At 42.4% G+C, this 18,055-nt stretch overlaps 4 protein-coding genes across 7 annotated transcripts; 1 reads left to right on the top strand and 3 right to left on the bottom strand.

Annotated features, from left to right (window-relative positions):
• Positions 1–93: 93 nt before the first annotated feature.
• s100a10b (S100 calcium binding protein A10b) lies at positions 94–1,697 on the bottom strand. The gene is made up of 3 exons (XM_034553563.1): positions 1,564–1,697; positions 433–587; positions 94–324 (listed from the first exon to the last, which is right to left on the bottom strand). Exons 2-3 carry the CDS (start codon positions 568–570, stop codon positions 163–165), a joined length of 300 nt encoding a protein of 99 aa, XP_034409454.1. The 5' UTR covers positions 571–587; positions 1,564–1,697; the 3' UTR covers positions 94–162.
• Positions 1,698–2,830: 1,133 nt separating this feature from the next.
• krtcap2 (keratinocyte associated protein 2) lies at positions 2,831–4,634 on the bottom strand. Of its 2 annotated transcripts, none has more exons than XM_034554112.1 (5): positions 4,501–4,634; positions 3,784–3,938; positions 3,491–3,554; positions 3,224–3,290; positions 2,831–3,108 (listed from the first exon to the last, which is right to left on the bottom strand). In XM_034554112.1, the coding sequence occupies exons 1-5, from the start codon at positions 4,502–4,504 to the stop codon at positions 2,988–2,990; spliced, it is 411 nt and encodes a 136-aa protein (XP_034410003.1). In that variant the 5' UTR covers positions 4,505–4,634; the 3' UTR covers positions 2,831–2,987. The 2 variants fall into 2 exon arrangements, with proteins under 2 accessions (XP_034410003.1, XP_034410004.1); XM_034554113.1 differs by having other exon boundaries at positions 3,784–3,935; positions 4,501–4,633.
• Positions 4,635–5,052: 418 nt separating this feature from the next.
• On the bottom strand, positions 5,053–8,198 carry tmem107l (transmembrane protein 107 like). Of its 2 annotated transcripts, none has more exons than XM_034554109.1 (5): positions 7,037–8,198; positions 6,843–6,910; positions 6,273–6,373; positions 5,640–5,736; positions 5,053–5,471 (listed from the first exon to the last, which is right to left on the bottom strand). In XM_034554109.1, exons 1-5 carry the CDS (start codon positions 7,121–7,123, stop codon positions 5,402–5,404), a joined length of 423 nt encoding a protein of 140 aa, XP_034410000.1. In that variant the 5' UTR covers positions 7,124–8,198; the 3' UTR covers positions 5,053–5,401. The 2 variants fall into 2 exon arrangements, with proteins under 2 accessions (XP_034410000.1, XP_034410002.1); XM_034554111.1 differs by lacking the exon at positions 5,640–5,736 and adding an exon at positions 5,814–5,910 and having other exon boundaries at positions 5,054–5,471; positions 7,037–7,442.
• A 629-nt stretch (positions 8,199–8,827) lies between these two features.
• On the top strand, positions 8,828–17,272 carry trim46a (tripartite motif containing 46a). Of its 2 annotated transcripts, none has more exons than XM_034554108.1 (12): positions 8,828–8,887; positions 9,761–10,019; positions 10,524–10,674; positions 11,670–11,868; positions 11,950–12,096; positions 12,174–12,269; positions 12,731–12,984; positions 13,069–13,190; positions 13,292–13,621; positions 14,722–14,951; positions 15,068–15,135; positions 16,506–17,272. In XM_034554108.1, the coding sequence occupies exons 1-12, from the start codon at positions 8,828–8,830 to the stop codon at positions 16,945–16,947; spliced, it is 2,358 nt and encodes a 785-aa protein (XP_034409999.1). In that variant the 3' UTR covers positions 16,948–17,272. The 2 variants fall into 2 exon arrangements, with proteins under 2 accessions (XP_034409999.1, XP_034409998.1); XM_034554107.1 differs by having other exon boundaries at positions 9,761–10,020; positions 10,477–10,674.
• Positions 17,273–18,055: the final 783 nt, after the last annotated feature.

Below are 18,055 nucleotides of genomic sequence, written 5' to 3'. Positions count from 1 at the left end.
TATGCAACCAGAAGAAAACTCCCTGATGAAGATAAATGAGAGTATTTTGACCCCGATATACAAAAAGTATAATCAAACAAACAGACGGTGAAATCTTGTCATAGGCAGTTTTTACTTGAGAATCTGGCACCCACATGTGCTACACAATGATCTTGCTCAACATCACTTCTTGCCCTTCTTCTGTTCATGGAGCACGAAACACTTCTCACAGGCTATTGAGAGGCCGACGACGAGGGAAAGAAACTCTTCAAAGTCCACCTTCGAATCTCCGTTTTGGTCCAGATCCTTCCGGATGTCGTCCACAACCTTGGGGTTCTTCTGGCACTGAAAGAGCAAAAGCAAGAGTGGCAAGTTCAGGGTGCAAAAAGTAAACCATGCATGGTACATTATGTGCATCGATTAGAGATTAGAATTAATAGGAAAGATTCTTACTTTCAGGAAGGCGGGCAACTCGGTCTCTATTAGTTTGCTCAGTTCCTTCTTGCTCAAGGTCTTTCCATCGCCGTCTTCATCGGCATAGCGATGGAAGATGGTGATCAGGGACTCCATGCAGTTCTCTAACTCAGTCATGGCTGCAGAGGAGAGTACTGGAGGGAGGGAAGACAAGTCTGGGCAAGCATTTCTCTGGATGTATAATGTTTTCTTTACTACACCTACCTTACAGCTGTGCAAGTTACTGTGCAGAATTTATATTTGACATACGTACAAGCATAAACAAGTATGCTCCGTTATAGTTTCAACTACCAGATAATGAAATAGGCTTGGACCTGGATGATTAAATAGGCTTGGACCTTAAATACCTTTCAACAATGAAGAAGATATATCTGTAAATTCTGTTACATTTTAACTTCTACTTAAGTAAAGGAGGCCTAAAGAATAAGGTTGTATTAAAGCAAAAGGCTACTCAGTGGTGGAAAGTAACAAAATACATTAAGTACTGTACTTAAGTACACTTTTCCGGTATTTGCATCACTTATTACAAATCAATGATGTGAGACACACTTCTGATATGGGCCAATGCATTCTGCATAGTGAGAACTTGTACTGGTTTACTTCAGTAAAAGGTCTGCAGACTTCATCCAGAAACACCATATTGTTCAGTGGGGTTGGGTGTTGGTCTCACTGGCCCTCAAAGCTCATTCTTAGACGATTAGACGTCCTCTTCTGGCTCATAAACACAAATCCTTATCTCGAGCCTCCCACTCTGCCTTTCCTTTTCCATTCGACCATTTTTTGGTTGAGTTCCAAAAAAATAAATAACGGAGGGTGGCCTTTACGAAAATGGAAGACGGAAGAAGAGGAAAATAACGTACACGGGGAACAGAGGTCGAGCCGCGACTTGTCCGAGCAAGAAAGTCGGCGATAAAGACCAAGTCCACACTAGAACAATGATGGATGGAGCACACAGTGCAACAAAAAGCAGCTTTTGCACGTATAGCCTCAAAATACATCCAGCAATTGACGAATAATCTTCACGTAAACAAGAATCCGTTTCCTCATGCAACTTCTAAATAAACAGTGGGCGCAGAAAGAAAAGTTTCGAAGTAATTATAATGAACTCACCAGGTCACACAGAGGCAGGAACTGTAGTTTGAGATTCAGTGAAGAGTTCAGGGGCTTGTTCAAGATTTTATAGTTCACTGGGCAACGCCCAATATGATGGGAGGGTTAAAGGGAGAGAGAGAGAAAGTGGAAGAGAGAGAGGGAGGGATAGAGAGACACAGAGAGAGCTAATAAAGTGAAAGCCCTTGAGCCAATCCAATCTCTGCCCACGTTTCCCCACCAGACCGTCACCGTAAGCGACGCAGAGATCTTTCAAATGCGACATTTTCTTTAAATACCCAAAAGGCTATCCAAACTCGTTTTCCACATCTGGAACAAATCTGCCAGAATAAAAATATGTTACTTTAAAAGTTCAAATATTAATCATAATGAAGGTGGCAACGGCAAAAGCGACATGACGCATATCTTCTCGTATGATGCGGACATGCAGTCAAGATCGTTGGTCAAAATAATGGTCTTTTGTGCTTTTAAGCCGTCTGATTCTGTCTTCAATTGCATGTTCCCCGCTGAACATATCGTTAAAAAAAACACAATAATCAATAAAAAAAAATACTTGTTTCCAGGTAGCCTACTCTCTGATTTAAAACGGCCGACCAGTGATTAAAGTAGACGTCGATGGCATAACAAACATCCGTCCTTAAAGCCTGTGTTTATCCAAGGAAGCTTATTTTGGTCAGGAACGCCCTGTTCACACCGAGCAGCACCAGGAAGCTGACCGGTGATCTGTTTAAGAGAGACCACCCTTCCCCAATACAAACTAAATAGTGAAAATATATGAATCTATAAAACACACTGTTTATAAATATATGTATTTTTAACAGAAATATTCCATGGCTTACTGGCATTTGACTAAAAGAACTGACCGGCCATCACTCGCCTCTCTTTAAAGTACACATGGTGAAATAGGAGAACCTTTTCTACCCCTCCCCTGCTTTCTCCTGAACATTCTTTTACAGCTCACAATTATAGGATACCACCGCACCTCCCTGAGCAAACGCACTTTGACAGAAAACAATCAGTCAAAAGTATTTTACAGAGTTTAATTACAAAATGAATTAAACAAAAAAGCAACTTGATGATGAATACACAGATAACATGATGTTTGAATCTCTGTGCAATCAGTGTAAAAAGAGGGCCGAGGAAAGGTTTTCAAAGGAATGTGACGGCCATTAGGCTTTTTGTATGGCCTTAATTCAAATTGAGATCACTGAAAAAATTAAAAAGGTCAATATGTAATCATGATTCAAACTTGTAGTCATTGAACTGATAACTTCCCCAGTAATCTTTAAAAAGCCTTCAGAAATACACCTACGTTTATGGATTCGAGACAATAATACAAAATATGAAGCAGCTGTTGTACTGGCCATCAGCAGCTGGATAATATTAACCGATGTACTGAATGCAAATGGGATCCAACAGATTCATCAGTTCTTCCTTTTGCCCTTGCCGACAGCTTTTGCTGGAGTTATTGCGGGAGCAGATGCCTGGTAGAGAGCTGCCGATACTTTGTTGATGTAGTACAAGGCAAAGAGGGAGAATATCAGGCTGGAATAGAAAGAAAGAAAAAGCATTGGAATAAAATACATTTGACAACTACTTTTAACTGTGTTGTATGAAGTTGAAGGAGTTGTGGGTGATCTGCAGAGGTACCGTCACATACCATGTGGTGACACAGACACGGTGTACCAGACCAGAGGCAAACAGTGACAGGAACAGGCACAGCAGAACTGGAAGTTGAGATTAATTACGATTATTAACTACATCAATGAATAAAACACTAACCAGCTGTGTATTAAATGGGTTAACTCATGTTGGGTTAACTCGTGTTTCAGTGCAAGCTGAGCCAACACTTGACTTGGCAAATCATAGGAGAAGACAGATTGTGTACCGACGGCATGAGTTTAATTTCAGTGCCGTCTCTACTTACTCTCTGGGAAAATCTTGGCTTGGAATCCCTTCCCAAAAATCAGATTTTCCATATTATTAAATGCCTGGAAACAAAAGTTAAGGTGGAACACTCCTCAGTGGTATCTGAACATTTACGTGCAACCAAGAAACCAGGTAGCTCAGAGAAATGGGATGCAGAATGTGTAAACAAAAGACAAAAACAGCATGGAATGTTCATTAAAAACAAACAATATTTTAACGAATAATGAAATACTAAATAAGTGTGTAGTTGAATGATTAGCAAGGGAGCATCGAAGCAGTTCAATAGGATACAGTGAGGGAGCAGATGAAGAGGATTGAGCCGAGGAAACCTCCCAGGATTGTGAGCCACTCAGTGGATCCCAACTGCTTGCTGAACATCTGCATCCCAGCAAATACCAGCACCGACAGCAGGCTGGACAGGACGAGAGAGGTGCCTGTGTTCACTGCTACGGGGAACATAACGTGTTTATTATTGGATGGCTCCAAGCCGGATGCAAAGGAAGCAGTCACAACAGGACACTTCACAGCGTGGAACCAACACACCTAACGTTAGTTACTATTCTTATTCTTACTTTCAGCTACTGAGACGTATAATCATTTATTGTAAGATATCAGATGCTGGAATGACTCTGTGTTGCATTTAACAGTTAAAATATCTCGCGTCTCTCGGCCGACTCTTCACAACCTAACGCCACGTCAGTGCTCGCTCGCGGACGTTTCCGTCAACTTGCTGTTAGCTCCAAGCTAAACAACGGACGTTAGCAGCCAACACGTCGGGCTCATGTAACGCGCTGCGTTCACAGTGTAGCAACACGTGCATGTTTCGGAGAAGACGCAATGCATACACAGTGACACGTCGCAGCTGGACTCAGTCCGTGTCTAAACGGCAGCTAGCTAGCTCGGCCATAGAATTGGCTGTTGGGAGTTTTTTTTTTTTACAAAGTCTCCGCGAAAACAAATGCGTTTGGTGAGTTGACTTGAATGACGAATTAATCCTGTAATACATACCCATGATGTGATGTTAAATGAGAGTCCCTGTAGTCAAACAAATGTGAATTAGATTTAACTGGGTTCAGCCAGCTAATTTGTCACCGGCTCTCGGAACAAAAAAAAACAACTTCTCCACCCGGACCAATTGTCCGGTGGGACCAGTGGGCGGAGTCGTGGATGGCGGAAGAGAGGAACGAAGCTGGTGAATAAACCAGTGCTTTAATAAATCATGGTACATTTGTCTTATTTCATTTTAGTATACATATATTTTTAAATAAATAGAAATTCATCAATAAATTAAAAACTTAATTGAATATGAAACCATTTTATCCTGCAGATTTCTTTTTGGCTTTTTCTGTAAATGTGTGTAATACTATTACCATCTTCGTTAAATGTTTTCTTCTGCTGTTTATGAGTCTTTATTCAAAATAGTTCAATAATTAATAATACTAATGTAACATATATATAGTGTTATATATCTACTTTATTTTCTCTTTCTGCAACCCATCTCTTTTTTAATATCACCGAAAATAGACTTGAGTGCCAAAGAAAAGACAAAACACAGCAGTTTAAGAAATAGTTTTTACAACATGTATTTGAGGTTACAATAATGGCATTCTAAGGCTACTACTAACAACTTTTGAAACATTTCTTGACTGTTTCTTTTTTCCTGCAACATTGTTAATATGTGTGTATGTATAAAAATATTGCAGCAAGCGGCTTGTTGTCCCTGTTTGTTGGTTCACCGTATGCACGTAATGAAGTAGTTAAACAGTTTTCCCCATCCCTTCCTCTGTACATCATTAATGAACCACAGACGTTATGGAGCCACAGTCTCTGTTGACACTGATTGATCTCTTGATTAAGACTTGTGTTCACTCTCACACAACATTTTTAACTTTCACATAAGTACTTTCTTTCATAATGGCTTCTTCTTCAGTCCAAAAACAGCTATAAACAGAAGAATCTCCACAAAAGCAGGTAGCACACTGGAGGGAGAGACAGAGACAGAAATGTAGAGAAAACAGTGCTTAGTACTACTTTCATACATTTATATGTCATAGCTACTAATACTTAAATTGATTATAGAGGTTCTATCACGTTGCTCTACGAAAGTTGATACATGCATGCACATCAACACACAAACAAACACAAACCTGCAGATGGCAAAAATAACCCAATAAGTCCAGCATTCCCACTTCTCAAACACAAAGAAAGACAAGGATACGGATGCACTGCAGTGGACAGCCAGTGCTGGTTTTGATATCGGTCAGGGAAAAAAATGGTTTTGGAAAAACGAAACAGACAATACTAAGTTTATATACACTAACCTGCAAACAGCAAGGATCCACCAGTAGATGTCACACTCCCACTGCTCAAATAGAAAAAAAAGCAGAGCCACTGAGGCACTGGCATGGACTCCTGTCGCTATAGTAGACGAAGAGGCAAATAAACAGGAGTTTGGAGTCATGGAATCGTAACTGACAACTAGAGTGACTTTATAAGATCACTAATCTCTTTTTAGACTACTAATTTCCTTGCTCTTTTTGAGGCGGTCATCAATTCTAAGCCACAATGATTTCCCACCTCTCTTTCTTTGTCCAGAAGACACATGTCATTGTAATTACTGCTCTTGTAGGAGTGAAGTCACAAATGAACCAAACAGAGAGAGAGGGGTGTAAATGGCAACAAAGGCCCCTGGCTGGAATTTAACATATGCCAATTATATCATCATCATCTTCTATCAATCATCATCAATGAGGGACCCACAGCATCAGTCTAAAGGATACACAGGAGACCTTGGCTGCAGTTGAACATGGACACTCCTGAGAAGAACCCAGCCAACTCGATAGCAAACAGACCAAGGGTGACTGCCAATGCCACCACCAACCTGCAACAAAGAGAGACATGTTAGAGTATGCCTGTTGTGTTGGGGTACTTGAAATTGGTTTATGTCTCATCTCGACCGTATTTATACTCGGTCTCGTCTCTGTGCCAGGGCCTCGGATTTGATTTCAAGGCAGGTCAAGACCACACTAGTGGGGACATCACGTCTGTTTATTTTAAACATCATTACTGTGACTGCTAATAGCAAGCAAAAGAAAACACACATGAAATTCACCTTTTGATTATTTTCTCAAAACATTTCTCAGGGATGGAACACTTCATAAAGGCAATAAAAGGTGAATGAAAAGGAATTTGTTTTCTGTGGGTGTGTTTATGGGAATGTGGATCTTTCAGATACATTTGAGGAGTGCCTATTCTTTGCATGGTTCTCGGTTTAGGTGGTCTTGACTACAACCTTGCTGTGTCGGTCACATTTCTTCTTACTTTGTGTGCGTGTGTGAGTGTGCCCTTACTTCCGGTCTTCATCGTCATACTGCTCCTGCGTGTAATCCAAAGGCAAGCAAGCCCTCACGTTGTTTTCCTGGGAAACAAACATTTCAAACAGCTTTGCATGAAAAACACCAACTTGCATTATAGATGCAACATCAATTTGAACTTAATATATCACTTCCGGGTTAGAGTGCGTGAATACAATCTGTTTACTTACCCTCGACCAAAAGATCGTGATAACGATGACAAGGTGAGCTGTAATGGTCAAGAAGCGGGCAGGCACGAGGCTGCTGACAGCCGACATACCGAGCAGCTGTCTACCGAAACACGAGGCGCAAATAAAGGCTGCGTTATTTGCCACAATGTTGATGTGGTGTGCTCATTTAGCCTTTGCACTTAGCGGCAGTCTGACACATAAGCGTAACGTTACGTAAACTTTCCAAGGCGAACATAAACCAGAAACGCAGACAAATTAGAAATATTTAACATATCGCGACTAATATTTAAGTTATTTACTATTACGATCAACACAACCGAGATAGACTATATCCACACTATTGCGCCTGAAGACGGTTGCTACAACAACCGACATCATAAATTTGAGCTGGTGCATTCTTAATTACAGTCCGGTTTCACTAACGACCAATCTCCAATGGGTTCCGGACACGGACAGTAATTGAGAGAGGACCTTCACGTGTTTCTTACGCAACACTGCCCTCTAGCGGTACTATGAAAACTGGGCCACAAACAATTGGGACATATTTAAAAGACACGCACCTCTGAAAACAACAACAAGGAGATTAATTTGGACTAACTGCTAAATGCAAAATAATATAGCAAGAAGGAAGCGAGAGGATTAAATGGTAAAATATGCAAATATATATATTTAAAAAAAAAACTCAGATGCAACATCAATTCGAACTTAATATATCACTTCCGGGTTAGAGTGCGTGAATACAATCTGTTTACTTACCCTCGACCAAAAGATCGTGATAACGATGACAAGGTGAGCTGTAATGGTCAAGAAGCGGGCAGGCACGAGGCTGCTGACAGCCGACATACCGAGCAGCTGTCTACCGAAACACGAGGCGCAAATAAAGGCTGCGTTATTTGCCACAATGTTGATGTGGTGTGCTCATTTAGCCTTTGCACTTAGCGGCAGTCTGACACATAAGCGTAACGTTACGTAAACTTTCCAAGGCGAACATAAACCAGAAACGCAGACAAATTAGAAATATTTAACATATCGCGACTAATATTTAAGTTATTTACTATTACGATCAACACAACCGAGATAGACTATATCCACACTATTGCGCCTGAAGACGGTTGCTACAACAACCGACATCATAAATTTGAGCTGGTGCATTCTTAATTACAGTCCGGTTTCACTAACGACCAATCTCCAATGGGTTCCGGACACGGACAGTAATTGAGAGAGGACCTTCACGTGTTTCTTACGCAATACTGCCCTCTAGCGGTACTATGAAAACTGGGCCACAAACAATTGGGACATATTTAAAAGACACGCACCTCTGAAAACAACAACAAGGAGATTAATTTGGACTAACTGCTAAATGCAAAATAATATAGCAAGAAGGAAGCGAGAGGATTAAATGGTAAAATATGCAAATATATATATTTAAAAAAAAACCTCAGTATGATAATGCAGTAACATAACAATACATATTTTAACAATGCAACATCTTCAATGTTTTCTTGGGCAATGCGGCTGTGAAATACCTTAAACCAGGCCCTACCAATCCCCCCCACCCCCCATCCTATATCTACACCGAGGCGAGTCGCTGCTTTGAGACAGACACAGAATCCGCGCGCGCATGACAGCTCACACTGAGCAGAGAAAAAAACCACAAACGCAAATCTGTTGTGGTGGTTCACCAATTACGGTGCAGGGTCGCCTTCTCCTCCGCACGATCCCCGTCGTTCCCCAGAATAAACAGGTGTAGCTGTTGTCTCGCAGTGCCGCTGACATCTTTGAGGTAACGTTATGGCTGAAGCGGAGTTAGAAACATTCACCTCTATCATGGACGCGCTGGTTCGCATTAGTGTAAGTATGACGCTCATTTTATTACGCTCATTTTTTTTTTTAAACCACGTGTGCTTATTTTAAACATACCACCGGTATCTTTTGTCCTCCACCCTCAAATGTAATTCAACAATTGTGCCATATCTCCTCTCGACCCGTCTGAACAGGACTGTGATGGATTGAGAGGCATTTCTTCCGTCAGAGTATTTTTTGTGCATTAATACAATCAAAGACAGGTTTGCTTTTTGGCAAAGCTCGCGCACTGTGGGCGGACACATACGAAGCAAGGCCAGAAATCATCGTCGGCTACACCCGAACGTCGTATCAAATAACGCGGTGGATGTTTGGCGAATATAATCCACAAATATGTTCAAATCTTCAAACGCTTTCGGGCCACAGACGATGGGGCAGAACTGATGTGTGCGTTGTCATAGAAACGGGATGCTGCGTTTAGCACACCGGAACTGGGCCTCAGTCAGCAACGCTTTAAAAACAACTGAAAGCTAAATTTGTTTGTGATTTATTGTTCCCTTGGAGGCGTGTAATACTCAGTTACCAAACCATGATATCCTATGTGATATGAGTTTATCTAATTCTATACCTGGAGTGTTCAAAGGGGAAAGTGAAGCTCCAGACAGGCTAACACCTGAAGTCAGGGAAAGCTATTTCCTCCCCTGCATGTTCCCTCCCTGTGCTCTATACATCAAACATCAAACTGAACAAAACCAGTGTTGGTTGCCACGCGACTCCTACACATCTCATGCACTTTTCATTTTACAAGTCCCAGAAACTGCAGAATGTGAAGAGCAGTGGATTCTTTTTTTACTCTAGTGACTCAGCCTTTATCGAATCTGACTCCTCACTCATTTCTCTTCTTGAACCTCTCCCCTCCAGTCCAACATGAAGAGTATGGAACAGGAACTGCATTGCCCGGTGTGCGATGAGATGGTGAAGCAGCCCATCTTGCTGCCGTGCCAGCACAGTGTGTGTCTACTGTGTGCGGTGGAGGTGTTGGTACAAAAAGGGTATCCTCCTCCAGACCTCCCTCCAGAGCCCAACTCGCCGGCCTCCACACCCAACACTCGCTCCCCACGACAGGCTCGAAGACCCACACCCAGGACCCCCGACCGCCTGGAACGGGTCCTCAGAACAGGTGGCGAAAGGATGTGGAAAGGATGTGGAGATTATATGTGTGTGTGTTTGGGACAACTGATGGGAATTTGACAATTAAAATGAATGATCTCAGCATTGGGTCAACTTAGAGGGACATCATTTGGTCAAAATTAAAAGATGGCGGCGTCAGATGACATCACTGGGTTTTTAGCATCAGAGTTTCATAGGTGATGTAGCTGACACATCCGTATCCTGCTGAGCATGCAGCACTTTATGCATTCAACTCATGACTTATTGAAGTGCATGTAGAGCAAAGGCCACAGAGACAGAGTCAAGGAGGCACAAAAGGCAGTAAGCATCTGTCGAGCAGGTGCAGTTTCATTGTGTGTGTGTGTGTGTGTGTGTGTGTGTGTTTGTGTGTGTAAGCAAATTGTGTTTCCTCCAAAGTGAACTGCTTTTTTTTTTAATCCATTTTTTATCCATCCTCTATCCATGTCTCCTTCTCCTTCGTCTTCCCTCCTTTACACCTCCGTCCTCCTCTCAGTGTGCGGGACATACCCAGGGCGGAGACGGAAGGACGCGGCCCCTCCCCCCATGTTGTTCCCGTGTCCTTCCTGTCAGCAGGATGTAGAGCTCGGAGAGAGAGGCCTGACAGACTGCCTCCGCAACCTCACACTGGAGCGGATTGTGGAGAGGTTTGTATGTAGATACTGTGTAATATACTGTATAATATACTGTGCAATATACTGTATAATATACTGTGCAATATACTGTATAATATACTGTGTAATATACTGTGTAATATACTGTATAATATACTGTGCAATATACTGTGCAATATACTGTATAATATACTGTGTAATATACTGTGTAATATACTGTATAATATACTGTGTAATATACTGTAAAATATACTGTGCAGTATACTGTGCAATATACTGTGTAATATGTATAATATACTGTACTGTGTAATATAGTGTATCAGGCGTAATGAGAGCTGACATTGCATGACACACACATGTCTTGTGCTGTGTTATTTCACCCCATGATCATTTCTCATCAGCTCACTAACAGAAATCATAAAGATCCTACAGGCAATAAAGACAGGCAGCGAGTCAATACTGCCTTATAAATTAGATAGTAAATAATTACCTGGGAGGAGTTAATGAATCTTTCCTTTTCTCCTGATCAAAAGCTAACTCGAAGAGCCGATTTGTATGGCTCAAAAACTGCATTGTATTGTGCAATAACAACTGTGGCAAAGTTGTCCAATTCAAACCAAACTAACGTCAAGGAAGTTTGAAGTGAAGTCCTTCTCATCTTTCTTTAATGTTAAAATCATCCTCTTCTTTTATCAGTTAAAAAACGGTGAGGATCAAACTGCGAGGAGCTGCTTGGGGAAAAGCCCTCTGAGACGGGCAGAGAGTTATGTTTGATGAGTGCAGCTGCTGAGTCCCTAGACTGTGGTTGTGTTGGTCAGGAAAGTGTGACGCTGCATGTTTTACTGCGCAAGACGCAGCAACAAGGCATCTGGTGGCGACGTATCCAGGTCAGGCCGTTACGGGGTTGGACTCCTAACTACTAAAAACAGAGCAGGGCAAACTCGGATGAGCTCAATCTTCCCTTTTGTTGAGTTTTACGACTCCTCCTTTCCTGCCCTTATCTCCCTGTACCCATGTCTGCCTTTCAGGTACAGGCACACCTTAAGCCTGGGCAGTGTGGCCATCATGTGTGGTTTCTGTAAGCCTCCCCAGTCTCTGGAGGCCTCGAAGGGCTGCGCTGATTGCAAGTCCAACTTCTGTAACGAGTGTTTCAAACTCTACCACCCCTGGGGAACCCCTCGAGCTCAGCACGAACATATTCTACCCACCAACAACTTTCGGCCCAAGGTTTGTCTGTTTTCTTGTGTTGTGTTCACTGTATACAGAAGCTTCTGTTGTCATTGGGCTCAACCCTCTTTCGTGCTCCAGGTCCTGATGTGCACTGAGCATGAGCAGGAGAGACTGCAGTGGTACTGCCGTGACTGCCAGAGGTTACTGTGCCCACTTTGTAAGCTCCGACGGGTCCACCATGGACACAAAGTGTTGCCTATGGCACAGGCCTACCAGGCCCTCAAGGTCAGTCAGATTCATCTGTGTTCAGATCTCGATGTTCGTAGCCTTGAAATGTTAACTGTTCGGTTTTGGTCTCACAGGACAAGGTTACCAAGGAGGTCAACTTTGTGGTGGCCAACCAGGAGACAATACAGAGTCAGATCACTCAACTGGAAGCTGCCATCAAACAGATGGAGGTGAACTGTCATTTATCTTCTTTTGTCAAAAGTGTTTCCTCGTAAATGTTCTATGTGCAAAAATAGTGAGAGAATCTGCTGCAATATTTGGGTGCAATGCTAATGACTATCCCATGTGACTCGCTGTAGCTGTGGTCAACACAACCAATAATGACTATTATAGAACAAGCTGAAAGCACTGATGTTTACTTACAAAATGCAAAAATGTTTACACTGATCAACATCACACTGATTTAGAGAAAACTACTTGTTTATTGTGCTTCAATGCAATGGCAATCCATCTATCTACAACTGCAGCTAAAGGCACATGCAGTGTTAGTGGGCCCTCTAGAGGCCAGGGGCTTTAGTGCAGCGACACAATTCGGCGTTGGCAATAGCTGAGACGTTGTCCCTGTGTTTGTCATTCCTAATCTATCGTTGCTTTTTAACTCAGCACCTCTCCCCACTCTGTCTCTCTCCAGGCGAACAGCGCAGTGGCTCTCAATCAGCTGACCCACTGTATCCGAGAGCTGGGAGCGGCTGTAGCGGAGCGTCAGGGGGCTCTTGCTCTGGCCCTGGAGGGATCCCGCAGCAAGAGGGAGGATGCCCTGTCTGCCCAGGTCTCAGAGAGGCGAGGCCTGCTGGAGCACAACGGCCTGATGGCCTACACACAGGAGCTGCTCAAGGAGACCGATGCACCCTGCTTCGTACAGGCTGCCAGAGTCACCCACAGCAGGTAACACTTATTCAGCTGAATCCTAAACCTCGGGGGAATGAATTGGTAAGATCTCTTCCTTTCGGTGTGTCTCTCCCCCTCCAGGCTCGTGAAGGCCATAGAACACCTCCAGTGTTTCTCTCTCTCAGCTGATCCCTCCTTCGGGCACTTTCACCTCGACACATCCAAAGAAGTCAAGCTCATCCACAGCTTGGAGTTCATACAAGGTAGGCTCTTTTGTTTCTGTGATCCCCCCCCCCCAAAAAAAAAATATACTTAAGGATAGTACATTAATGTCACCACATGTGTTGCTTTGTGTCCTCCACAGCCCCACTGGCTCCAGTCATTGACACCCAGAAGACACTTGCGTATGACCAGCTGTTTCTGTGCTGGCGCCTCCCTCAGGACTCGGCCCCTGCTTGGCACTTCTCTGTTGAATACCAACGGCGGGCAGGAGGGGCTGCAGCCACTTGGGGCGGCACCAGATCCCCTAATGCCGCAACGGCATGGTTGCGTTTGGATGAAGTGAGAGGAACCACTGCTGTGGTTAATCGGCTGCAGATGGACAGCGTGTACGTGCTCAGGGTGAGAGGCTGCAACAAGGCCGGCTTTGGAGAGTACAGTGAAGAAGTTTACCTCCACACTCCACCAGCACCTGGTGAGATATGGACATCTATTACTTTACATCACATTTTTGATTTTTATATTTCTTTCACGACAAAAAAAGTGAAATCTTTCCATTCTTTTAAAAACAAATGAGGCAATTCCTTGTTTCCAATGCAGTTTCACTGAATTCATTGCAAAGCATTGTACTGTAAATAGCTTGGAGAATAAGTAATATGCCTTAAGAATCAAGACAATTATATTTTTCTATTATTATATGGTTTTGTTTGTTTGCATTGGTAATACAAGAAAATACTCTGTCAATAGTTAAGTTTGATATTTTTCCAGTATTGCCATTTCTTCAATTGGTTAACTAATCTTGATATTTTACCTTTCTCCTCATCCCTTTATTATCTCTATTCCCATTTTTTATTTAAGCTTCAGCACTACCCTTTTTGTATTCTGCATTTCAGTTTCATACAGACTCTTTCCTTACTGTCCTTGTTTCCTTAAAACAAATATGTATTGTTCCTTGATATTGTCCTTTGTTCCCTTTTTAATGTTAGCATGTCACAGCCCGACTCAAAAGCTGCGTTAAAGTTGGGAGACCAGACGAGTGTATAAATAAATAAATAATACCTTTTTATTTAAAACATCAACAAAACAAACATGGAAGTCAGTAAATAGTCCCGTAAGCCTGTATGGAAAGTCTTGAACAAACAAGAGGAAGGTGGTGAGCTTTTGTAACAGGAACCACAGCGAGCACAGGTGTGGCTCCTTACGCTGACGAGCCAGTCTGCAAGTCAAAGAACAGGGACACCTAGTGGAGCGGAGGGGTCATCACATGCCGCTTCGTCCTTTCTTCACAAAACCAGATTGTTTGAAACAATATGTAGACGTGAACGATACCTTCGTCCTACTTTTTCTCCCGATTACACCTTTTCTCCTGATCTGCCTCTTATTATGTGTTCTCCTCCCACTCTGCTTTAGCTATTAATTCATTACGTGATCAGACTTGCTGTCGCCTGACTGTCGCGGCTTCAGGATCTAACCCTTCCTCCCCCGTGACTCCTTTCTGTTACCTTCCTTTCCATCCCTCTCCCTCTTCACCCCTCCTTTCCCTCATGGTATGACTCGTTTTCCTGCCCCCCTCAGTGTTGAGTTTCTCCTTGGACTCACGCTGGGGGTTGCATGCTGACAGGCTGGCATTGGGTAGAGGCCAAACTTATGCTCGCAGTGTGCCAGGCCTCTCCCTCCTGCAGGTGGCCGATCGCACGCTCACTTCTTGCCACTTGACCTCTGACCTACTGGTGGCCGACTTGGCTGTCACTCAAGGCAGACACTACTGGGCATGCTCTGTGGAGCCTAGTTCCTACCTGGTAAAGGTGAGAGGGATGCGTGTTGGTCAGTTGGATTGGTATAACATTGTATATGGAATCATCTGTACATGCTGTACATGCTGACTCAAAAGGGATGTGACCAGAGATTTCTGTTTCTTCAGGTGGGAGTAGGACAGGAGGCTAAGCTGCAAGAGTGGTTTCACCTCCCCCAGGACATGTCCAGCCCTCGGTAACTAAATCGCTCTCTCTTAAATAGAGACTTTAGATTAAAATGTCTGTTTCTTATGACAATAAATATAATGAACTGACCCACAAACACGTAATAATGGAAATTACTCTCGTCCCTTATACTAGGGGCAGTAGAACCAGTGTTGGTTATTTTATTTTATTTTGTTTATTAAATCTTTATTTTATGCTGGGTTCCACTGTCATTTACTCTGACCCATAACATAAACAACGTTGCTCACACTTCTGCAACTCTCACAAGTCTTTTTGAGCCTTTTTTATGATACCAAGCTTACTCAAATAGATCTTGTAGTCTCTCTATTAGTTTTGGATACGTTTTCCAATTGTCTTGAAGGCGTACAAATTGGAAGCAATCTCCTGAATCAAACAAAGTTTCTACTTTAATGCTCGCTCAGATGGAGAAAGTGTTTTTCAGTTATTCCCTCAGAACGCTGTTTCATTCATGTGGATCTTATTGTGAAAAGTCTGTCTTGAATGAGACTAAATACAGTTTGTTAAAGACGCTAATCAGAGCATTAGTTCATCAAAACTTCTCAGCGAAGGAAATTAGTGTTGGGTTCGTGTTTCAGGACAAAGTTGAAAACAGTTGATTAACTTTTAGGGATTGTTACCCCTTCAAAATCTTAAACCATGGAGATAATCCATTAAAAAACAATAGGACTCAAAAGGAAAGATAACATTGGTTCACTTCAGTCAGAACATCAATAAGATTACATTTAAGAATGTAATGGTTCATTTTGTGTTAAGAGGTAACAGAAGGAAAAGACAAACCATGAAGGAACCAGCTGAGCTCTCAGAACCCTGAGGAACCTCATTGACTTTCACTGATCAGTTATTGATATATAACATTGATTAATGCAAATGTAAAGTATGGAGGACTATTGAATAGTACACACACACACACACACACATACATAATCACAATATGCAAACGCATATATACACATTTACTGCTGTTTTGAGTGTCTTACATGATCTCTACAGTGATAATCATACACACTCCTAGTTTCCACACACCACTGTAAATATACAATTGTATATTGTAGTGTATATTTGAGTTCCAACACAGCTAAGGTCATGTGACTAAGATCACATGTTTTAGGGGACAGAAAACCAACTTGATAAAAAAAAACTTCATATTACTGTTTTTTTGTTCATGCTTTTCAATGATTTTTCAATACAGTCAAATTCAATACAGGTGCAAATAGAAGCTAGCATTGTAGAGTATAAAGTATTGTATTTCCTTCAGGCCCTTCTGTATTCTAACTTTTTAAATATTAGATACATTTTCCTCCTCTGCTTAGTTTCTCTTTTGCACAATCTAATCTTTTCCTCCATCCCTTCTGCCCCCAGCTGCGACCCAGACAGTGGCCATGACAGTGGGGCAGAGGACGGCCAGGACTCTCCTCCCTACTGCTTCCTCACAATAGGCATGGGCAAGATCCTGCTTCCTCAAGGCCACGGTCCCACTCAGAGCCAGGGGGACAGCCAGAGCCAGAGGGGAGTGCACTCCCACAGCAACATGCCTCATCCTCACCCTCATACTGCTCCCCTGCCACCCCGGCTGGGAGTGTGTCTGGATTGTGACAAAGGACTTGTCACCTTCTACGATGCCCACTCGTTGCGGATCCTTTGGGAGGGACACATGGACTGTTCAGCTCCGGTGTGTCCGGCCTTCTGCTTCATTGGCGGAGGAGCCCTGCAGCTGCAGGACCTTGTGGCGAATCGGAGCCTCGAGGAGCCGTCACCACGGAGGGTAACTATCCAAACGCGTGCAACGAATCTCAGCAAATAAGTTGTGGCGAGGCGATTTATGGGGCACAAGTTGACTCAGAAATCAAACTTTATGTCAGTAGAGATACATGTGGTTTATATTCACCACTTAATGTAAGTCAATAATGAATTGCCTTGATCCTGTAAAACGTTGATGCTTGATTGAACTGTCTCTGCTGAATATGTTTTCCTTCTCAGTGTGATTGTTGAGATCTTAATATACATATCTCATGTTCTTTTTGCATTTGCACTTGGCCTGGACATGAAATCTCTCTTTTGGCTATTTATTTCCTGCTTTCTTTCTTTTAAATTGAGTAATGCTCCTATGGACATTGTGGCTGAAGTGATTTTAGACTATGCATAATTCTGTTGACAGGGGGATTAAATCCCCTTAATAACAAGTTAAATCTGTTTGCAATGTAAAAAACAATGTTGCATGCAAGTGTAACTAGGATTCAAAACTTACATATATGCAGATAACTGACTGTCACCTTGTAAAAGCACCTCAGATGTACTGTACTGTCTAATTTTATATCTTTATTTGTAATGTAGCTTTAACCAGTGTTACACGTGTGTGTGTGTGTGTGTGTATATAAGTCAGAATTAGAGAATGTGCATATTCTTTGGTTGTTGAAGTTCGGTTGGCTCACGTCAGGATAACGCGTCTCTGGGTCTTCACAGTCCCAGGTCGTATTTTATATAGTCGTTGTTTTGCATTTCAAAAAGGACTTTTGTGGCATTTTCGGCTGGGTGAACACGCTAACAGTTGCCTCAATGTTTTCAAAAGAGATGAATCATGTTCTCATAATGCTGTTTGACTCAATAACATGGCCTACTTGTCCAGTTTAAAACGGTGGTGTTTGAGAGATTTGCACATGCATATTAATGATGAGATGTGACGTTCAAGGATGTGGATGGATGAAGTATATTGAGAAGAGGTCTATCTTCTGGTTGACTTCATTTATTTCCTACTACAGCTGACAGTAGCTCATTTACTTGACTACGCTGATAAAGTGATGTCTGGGGAATGTAAGAGCCCAGTAATGTATCATTTCAGTGCAAGAGATTGTCTATATTGTAATATTTTCAAATCGACTGGCTCTGTCTGTATTTTGATATAAAGTATGATT

Source organism: Cyclopterus lumpus, chromosome 16 (genome assembly GCF_009769545.1).
Source record: "Cyclopterus lumpus isolate fCycLum1 chromosome 16, fCycLum1.pri, whole genome shotgun sequence".
In the NCBI taxonomy this organism is placed as follows: domain Eukaryota; kingdom Metazoa; phylum Chordata; class Actinopteri; order Perciformes; family Cyclopteridae; genus Cyclopterus; species Cyclopterus lumpus.
This window is presented reverse-complemented; position numbering and strand designations above follow the sequence as displayed.

Coding starts and splice junctions, on each gene's coding strand:
- s100a10b (XM_034553563.1), bottom strand. CDS start 570: ATGACTGAGTTAGAGAACTGCATGGAGTCCCTGATCACCATCTTCCAT. Junction 325..432: donor AGTTGCCCGCCTTCCTGAAA/GTAAGAATCTTT, acceptor TTGCTCTTTCAG/TGCCAGAAGAACCCCAAGGT.
- krtcap2 (XM_034554112.1), bottom strand. Junction 3,555..3,783: donor TCTTCATCTGCTCCCTCACT/GTATCCTATTGA, acceptor TTTTGTTTCCAG/GCATTTAATAATATGGAAAA. Junction 3,291..3,490: donor AGCCAAGATTTTCCCAGAGA/GTAAGTAGAGAC, acceptor CTCAACTTCCAG/TTCTGCTGTGCCTGTTCCTG.
- tmem107l (XM_034554109.1), bottom strand. CDS start 7,123: ATGTCGGCTGTCAGCAGCCTCGTGCCTGCCCGCTTCTTGACCATTACA. Junction 6,374..6,842: donor TATGACGATGAAGACCGGAA/GTAAGGGCACAC, acceptor TCTTTGTTGCAG/GTTGGTGGTGGCATTGGCAG. Junction 5,472..5,639: donor GTTATTTTTGCCATCTGCAG/GTTTGTGTTTGT, acceptor CTCTCCCTCCAG/TGTGCTACCTGCTTTTGTGG.
- trim46a (XM_034554107.1), top strand. CDS start 8,828: ATGGCTGAAGCGGAGTTAGAAACATTCACCTCTATCATGGACGCGCTG. Junction 12,985..13,068: donor GCCAGAGTCACCCACAGCAG/GTAACACTTATT, acceptor CTCCCCCTCCAG/GCTCGTGAAGGCCATAGAAC. Junction 15,136..16,505: donor CAGGACATGTCCAGCCCTCG/GTAACTAAATCG, acceptor TTCTGCCCCCAG/CTGCGACCCAGACAGTGGCC.